Source organism: Cucurbita maxima, unplaced genomic scaffold, assembly GCF_002738345.1.
Source record: "Cucurbita maxima cultivar Rimu unplaced genomic scaffold, Cmax_1.0 Cma_Scf00039, whole genome shotgun sequence".
Taxonomy (NCBI): Eukaryota; Viridiplantae; Streptophyta; class Magnoliopsida; order Cucurbitales; family Cucurbitaceae; genus Cucurbita; species Cucurbita maxima.
This window is the reverse complement of record NW_019272055.1, coordinates 725,393-733,375: the sequence shown is the minus strand read 5'-3', so window position 1 is coordinate 733,375 and position 7,983 is coordinate 725,393. Positions and strand designations below refer to the sequence as shown.

General features: G+C 38.0%; 1 protein-coding gene across 1 annotated transcript in view; it reads left to right on the top strand.

The window, feature by feature from the left end:
• The window catches only part of LOC111469306 (nucleobase-ascorbate transporter 12-like), a 12,425-nt gene extending 4,742 nt beyond the window's left edge, over positions 1-7,683 (top strand). The window contains exons 8-10 of the mRNA XM_023114535.1: positions 5,059-5,293; positions 6,356-6,642; positions 6,983-7,683. Coding sequence (XP_022970303.1) covers positions 5,059-5,293; positions 6,356-6,642; positions 6,983-7,204 — 744 coding nt within the window. The 3' untranslated portion in view covers positions 7,205-7,683. The remainder of the gene's footprint in view (positions 1-5,058; positions 5,294-6,355; positions 6,643-6,982) is intronic.
• Positions 7,684-7,983: the final 300 nt, after the last annotated feature.

Sequence of the window (7,983 nt, the reverse complement as noted above, 5' to 3'; positions counted from 1 at the left end):
TTTTTTTTTTTTTTTTTTTTTGGTCCTCTTATGTTCAATAGACACACTTTCAACCAACCTAACTCTTATACAATACTTTCTCATAAACATCTTACAAAGCTTTCTCTCTCGACCCGTCTCATTTGAATTTTCTAGTGGTTTGGTTCTTCATAATCAATGAGGTTATTGATTTTTACCAATTTATGACGTTTCTCACACTGTAGGACTTCTCCCACTATTCCATTCCAACTTAAACTTAATCTTCGAAATTTGCTCACTATTTTATTTGCCAGATCACCGTCCATTTTACTGGAAAGAAAATTTGAAACAAATTTAAAGTTCATGGGTAAATATCTAGAATTTTGAAAGCTTAGCTGATTGGAAGCTACCCTGGTTGAGGGGCATTTTGCAAAATATAACCAACAAAAGATGAAGAACTCTAAATGAAAAAAAATATACATGTTTTTCAGTAATTTTAGGCTTCCTGAACTTAGTAAAGAACATGGAAGTTGAAGGGAGAGATAACATAATCATAGAGGTGATGAAAATTTTTAAAGGACATGCAAATTGATTGCCTTGGGGTCCAAGGACGTTAGATGATAACTATGGTTAGGGGCAAGATGAACATAGTGTAATTTGATATATAATGTGGATAATCCAAGGTTTCATGTTCTTGCTGAGGTCTCATCACCCACCGAACTCGCCATAAGGTGGGGAATGGGGAAGCACATCATTTCGGACCAACCCATGGATTGAAAACACCACGCTAGCTTTGAAGTACCCACTTTTGTACAGGCTTTCCCACAACAAAAAAGCCACGATTAAAGAAACGTGGAATGTTGTCAACAAATTTTGGGACTTGAAGCTTGGTAGGAATCTAAAGGATAATGAAGCAACAGAGTGGGCCGAATTAAGCCTTGACCTTGCCCCTATGGTATTGTCAAACAAAGAAGACTCACTAACTTGGCTCCCCAGCGCAGATGGGGTCTTTTCTACAAAATCCTTGATGATGGACATGGGGGAAAAAGTAGAAGCAATAAATCCCACGCTAGCAAAGACAATATGGAAAGGACATCAACCCAAAAAGGTGAAATTCTTCCTTTGGGAAATAGTGCATAAAGCCATCAGCACAAGTGAAATTCTTCAAAAAAGAATGCCTTACATCATTCTCTCTCCAAATTAGTGTCCACTATGCTAGAAAGCAAACGAATCACAAAGTCACTTGTTTATGGAATGCACATATACTCAAAATTTCTGGACAACGATTCTTAATATATTCGAATGACATCTCACATTTCCTAGGGAGGTAAAGGATTTTTTGGACATGGCCTTCACGTACCACCCTTTCAAGAACGCAGAAGCCCTATTATGGAAAAACCTTATCATGGCTTTCTTTTGGAATTTGTGGAAAGAAAGAAATCAGAGAATATTTGCAGAAACGACACAGACCTACACAAAACTTTTCGACAATGTTGTTTACCAAGCTAAATCTTGGTGTAAACTGTCTAATATTTTTACTTCCTATAGTTATACCTCCCTCATTGCAAATTGGGAAGGTCTTTTGTAAACATCATGAATTATACATCCCTCTTGTAAATTTCACTCATCAATGAAATTGTCTCTTATCAAAAAAAAAAAAAAAAAAAATGTTCTTGCTGAGGTCTCCTAAAATAGAAATAGGAGGTGGCGAAGGAAAATTGTACTACGAGGCAAAATTGAAGAGTTAATACTCTTGACTCGCTTAAGAGAAAGATGCCCTTTTTATTTGAGCCATCTTGCTATGTTTTTGTCACGTGGATCATATTCTTTGGAGCTGTCTTGCTATGTTCTTTGTCGGAGGGTGGTGGAAGCCTTGGATAATATTTTGTGGAGATGTGCTTTTGCTCAATCTGTGTGGAATTAATTTTTGATGTGTTTGGCCATTTGTCGTCTCTTGAGAAGGAAGATTTTTGTAGCAAGCCAAGGTTTGTGCTATGTTGTGGGGTCTTTGGGGGGAAGAGGAATAATAGAACTTTTGGAGAAATTGAGAGGGGTCCGTATGACGTTTGGTCCCTAGTTAGGTCCCATATTTCTCTTTGAGCATCGATGCAAAGTTTTTTGTAACTGTTTCCTGTGTCTTATTCTTCTTTATTGAATATGAAGTCATTTTATTTTGCTGGACCCCTTATGTGGACTTAGTTTCGATGAAAATTGGCTTTTTATATATAAAAAATAAAAAAGCTAAAAGGAAACTAGGTGATACATTTTCTACCAAGAGCTTGATAGCATAACAAAATCGCTGAAGATTGATATTTAACTTACCCAAGATTCTTGCTTGACGTGCCTATCCCATGTACTAGTAGTGACTACACTTGCAATAATCTTTTGTCATAAGGTGTCCGATTCTAAACCGAAGCATGAAAGCCACATTGTTGGAAGATCAAAATTCTTATTCACCTAATCCCTTATAACAACTTGTCCTTACCTTCACTCCTTTTATCTTGGTCTTGGTCTTGGTCTTGGTCGTAACCCAAAAAACATTTTGTTTTGGAAACCTTTGTGGATAAGGTTCGTACAAGACTTGCGTCTCTTGACAAAGAAGTTTTCTCCAAAGGGGTAAGATTGACTCTCATTTACTTAGTCTTGACTGGAATCCTTATCTATTTTTCGATCTACTTTTTGTCACCCTTTAGAGCTCTTTGTTCGTAAGAAACTAGAGAAGGTTGTGAGAGTTTTTTTTCTTTTTTTGTGGAAAGGGATTGATGGGGAAAGGCAGCCATCTTGTGCGTTTGGAGGTGGTGGGTAGCCGGTGAACCTAGGGGTTTAGAACTTGGAATTTAAGGGCTCATAACAAAGCGCTTTTGGCTAAATGGCTTTGGTGGTTTCCCGCAAGTCTACTATCTTGTGGTATATGATTATAGCATTCTTAGTGGATATGGGGTGGGGTCAAATGCACATACAGAAACCTATGGAAAGAAATATCTAATGAGCTCCCTACTTTTTCTCATTATGTTTAGTGTTATGTGGGTGATGAGAAGGAAATGTAATTTTGGGAGAATAAATGGGTGAGGGATAAACCTCTCTACTTTACGTTTCTCTTTTTGTATCACTTGACCTTATGAAATATTGCTTGGGTGGCTGATATCTTTGTTCATTTCGAGAGCTCTTCCTCTTTATTGTCGGGTTTCATTATCCATTGTTTGATAGGAAAACAATAAATGTCATGACTCTCTTATCATTGATATGGGAGTCTGAGATTAACACGTTGTGAAGGGATATTTGCTTTTGGAGCCCTGACCCTACAAGAGGCTCTTCTTGCCACTTGTTCCTTAATAGCTTGTTGAAACCCTTCTCCTTCTAGTGAGTCTGTTTTTCTTCCTCTCTTTAGAAGTTGAAAATTCAATGAAGGTTAAATTCTTCGCGTGGAAGACTATTCATGGAAGAGTTAACAATTTAAATTGGCTGTACTGTAGTATCTGAAGAAGTGAACCTTAAGATTGTCCCAAAGAATGCCCTCAATATATCATCTGCCTTCCTAGGGAGATGTTTAGATTTAATACACTGGTTTGAGCTTTGGTGGTTTGTAATTACAAGTTAGGCCTTATCCTTTTGGATTGAAGCTCTTCTTTGTTGAGCTCCCTTTGTTAGGCTGATTTTTTTTTTGTATGCCCTTGCATATTCCATTAAAGTGAAATCTCTTATTAAAGGAGAAAAAAAAAAAAAAAAAACAGAGAGAGATAAAGGAAGAAAGACTGCACTAACGGCATCGTGGGGAACAAGGAAAGCACCAGAACACACCATAAGGGATCAGCCCTTGAGCTTTCTTGAGTTGTCGTAATTAAGGCAAGAAATTGTTTAAATTTAAAAGAGATGCAGAACGTTATCATGGTTCACAAATGAATCTTCCCTCCATAATAGAAAAAAAATGTCATCATTTGAAAGTTGGGAGAAATATAAAAGTTTGTATTTTCCACAACCTTTGTGCTATACCTCTATGTATGTTCTCTAGACTTAAGTCTAGTAGAACATCCACAATCACCCAAAAATGGAAGGAGATAGTCTCTGGTGATCCTGTAGTGTAAGAATCTTGTTCCTAGGCTTACTGGTGACCAATCAAGACGATGGAGAAATTTGCTGAAGATCCCTAGTTAAAAGTTAAATCCTTGAGAAACGCTGTAGAATGCTTTTATCTACATGATCATCCGTATTTTCAAAATCAATTTAAAAATGATCCCTAATATGGTTCCTATAATTCTCAATTGCTATGTTGCCTATAAACAACTTGATCTACTTTCTAGTTTCTGATTACAAATGCTTACCCTGATTATTAGAAATGATGCTTGGTAAAATCTTCCCATAGAAATCTAACATATTCAATCGTAATTGGATTTATGTTTCTTTCTTATGGAACTTCAAAAAGAATCTAAAATAATCTAAATAGATCCTCCTCGATTACCTCCCAGTTCTCCTAAATAAGCCAAAGTGAGATCATCCCAAGAGCGAAAAAAACCAACGAAAATAATGCAAAAAACAATGAAAGCTCAAAAGATTTAGCTCAGTAATGCTGCTTTTTTTTTTTTTTTTTTTTAGTGAGGTTGATCTGACTCAAAATTATGGGGGAAAAAAACTAGCTGAAGAAAAATTCCAGGTTTAGAAGTGTAATCTGTGAAGAACTGTGAATAGTTGCCAGTGCCCCTTGTCCCAAGATTAATTCCTGTTGCTGAATTTACAAGAGAAATACAGATTTCTTTGTATCCTCTCATATCTTTGATCATTTAAGAGTGAGGGATAAGGTCGTAGGCACCATTTCTTCAGCTGTTTTTATAGTAAAATTTGGCAGCCCATTGTCCGAATCTTTTTGGTTGTAGATGTCTTAGGCTTCATGGCAGGAAAAAAAAAAAAATTCTTTTATGTTTAATGATTTGGCATTGTTTTGTCAGCACAGCAAAAAATTTCTTCTACATAATATTTATTACCCATGTTGTGTGTGTACACTTTTCATGCTTACCTTGCAGTGAAACTTTTTCTTTTTTTTTTTAATCAATGCGAACTTCATTTAGTTTCTAAATCACAAATCTAATTTATTCCTGAACCACTCAGGTTGGTTCGTATCATGCAGCTTCATTATTAGTGGCATCCAGACCGCCATCACCTGGTGTTCTTAGTCGAGGAATTGGACTGGAAGGTCTTTCTAGTATTTTGGCTGGTCTATGGGGCACAGGAACCGGGTCTACAACTCTTACTGAAAATGTTCATACTATAGCAGTTACAAAAATGGGAAGCCGCAGAGCAGTTGAACTGGGTGCATGCATTTTGATAGTGTTATCTCTTGTAGGTGAGTAAATTCATATTGGGTGCATGCATTTTTTTTTTAATTGGGAATGACTTTGTAGGATCCAGTTTTATCAGTATGTTAGAAACGCTTGGGATTTCTTGTGCAATTATTAATATGTGCTTAGTGCTCTTTTTTCTTCAAATATAAAATTATATTGGACTCGTCATTCTTTGAATGAATTTGAGCTAGCTTGATCACAGAGTTGGTGCCCTTCTCTTATAGCTTATACATCTTTCTTTAGGTGTGACCTGTGAGATCTCACATCAGTTGGGGAGGAGAACGAAGCATCCTTTATAAGGGCGTGGAAACCTCCCCCTACCAGATGCGTTTTAAAAACCTTAAGGGGAAGACCAAAAAGGAAAGCCTAAAGAGGACAATATCTCCTAGCGGTGGCCTTGGGCTGTTACAAATGGTATCAGAGCCAGACACCGGACGATGTGCTAGCGAGGAGGCTGAGTCCCAAAAGGGGTGGACACGAGGCGGTATGCCAGTAAGGACGCTAGGCCTCGAAGGGGGTGGATTGGAGGGTCTCACATCGATTGGAAAAGGGAACGAGTGACAGCAAGGACGCAGACCCCGAAGGGGGGTGGATTGTGAGATCCCACATCGATTGGGGAGGAGAACAAAACATCATTTATAAGTGTGTGGAAACATCCTCTATAAGTGTGTGGAAACCTCCCCCTAAAAGATGCACTTTAAAAACGTTGAAGGGAGGCTCGAAAGGGAAAGTCCAAAGAGGACAATATCTGCTAGCGGTGGCTTTCGGCTGTTACATGACCCATGATTAACTTTTATTACCTTATGACAGTTATGTTCTTTTAGCATCACGAAGTCGATTTCTATGATGATAGCTTTGTTTTTGGGTGGAAGTAATTACATCTGTTCTTTCACATTGTCCCTGAAATTGGTGTCCTATCCTTTTAGAGTATTAGGTACTGCTAAATTATGATTAGATTTTTTTAAAAATAAGAAAACGATAAGGATCAGGATTAATGGGGAATGGCTGCCGATTACTTACTTTATCTCATTACACATTGGCCTAATACTCTATTGGCCTTGTAGGTAAAGTTGGGGGCCTTATTGCTTCCATTCCTGACGTCATGGTTGCTGCTCTTCTTTGCTTCATGTGGGCAATGCTTACGGCACTAGGCTTGTCAAATCTTCGATATAGTGAAGCAGGAAGCTCTCGGAACATTATCATTGTTGGATTATCATTATTTTTCTCACTTTCTGTTCCAGCCTACTTTCAACAGTACGGTATCTCCCCAGGCTCCAACACGTCTGTTCCAAGTTATTTTCAGCCGTATGTTGTTGCTTCCCATGGACCCTTCAACAGTAAATCGGGAGGGGTATGTCTCTCTCTCTTTGTCAATAACTCATTCTCTATAAGTTAACGAAAGCGGCCAAGACATTTTTACTGTTTTTTTTGGTGCCGATATTGGGATATTTTGTTCCTTTTTCCGATCATTTCTTAAGCAGCTTTTTGTGCAAGTTTCAACTTTTTCTTCATTAATGATATTTAGAATGGATAAGGAAGCTGAGATGCAACTTTTCTCGTCCATCCTTGTGCATTTTCCCTTCTAATGAACTCTTTGTGTTTCGGTCGCGAATGGATTATCTGAATAATCATTAACAAACATCTTAGCTTTATTTTTTGTTCGTGTCTGATCCCCAATTCTTGTTTTGCAGCTGAATTTCGTTCTCAACACATTATTCTCTTTACACATGGTGATTGGATTCCTGGTCGCCATCATCCTTGATAACACTGTGCCCGGCAGTCGACAGGAACGTGGTGTATATGTGTGGTCTGATCCTGAGACTGCAAGGAGGGAGCCTGCAGTTACCAAAGACTATGAACTTCCATTCAGGGTTGGTCGAGTTTTCAGATGGGTGAAATGGGTCGGATTCTAAGCGACCAGACATTCAACGATTTTATGACCAAGTATCGTTACATATCGGTCACCATTCAGACAGCGACGCAATGGTTGTGTTCGAAATGTAAGTCCCTACAACTCTTCTCTTCACATGGTCTATAGTCCTCTTTTGTTGCGCTCGGGGTCGGCGGGGGTATTTTCTTACACCAAGCACATTAGCAGAATAGGTTTGTTTAGTAGGAGATAGCTGTGTGCATTTTTTGAAGATCCAGAGTGATCTGGGTTTGTTGTAATTTAGATTATAAAATGTTGTGTACTACTAGTTGACTAGTCTGGATTTTCATGCATTTTGTGCAAGTTTTGGGGGTCCCTCCATCCTGGGCAGGTCCGTGTATATTTTTCTTCCCACTTATTTAATTAACTTCCTTCATTCTTTCTTTCTTTAGGGATTTCGAGTTCCAATTCTTATTATTTGTAAGAACCGAATACTTCGGTTCTTAAGGAACGTCGATCTTAGCTCATCTCTTTCGTCTTTTCGGGTTCGAATGCTTGAGATCACATCTATGTTGATTCATTCTTAAGTCGTTTTTAGCTGCTCATGGTTTAGATAGAGACTCCCAATTTCAAGTTACTTCAAATATTCAGTTTTTTTAATATATTTTGTTGATTAAATTAGTCTAATAGTGGGCAGCGGGGTTGCGTTGGTTTATTGGTTTGGTTCGTAATTCGTTTGGACTGGTTCAGTTGACTCTCGAGTCGGTCCATGAGTTCGAGTGAAGACAAAAGAAAGAAAAAAAAAAAAAAAAAAAAAAAAGG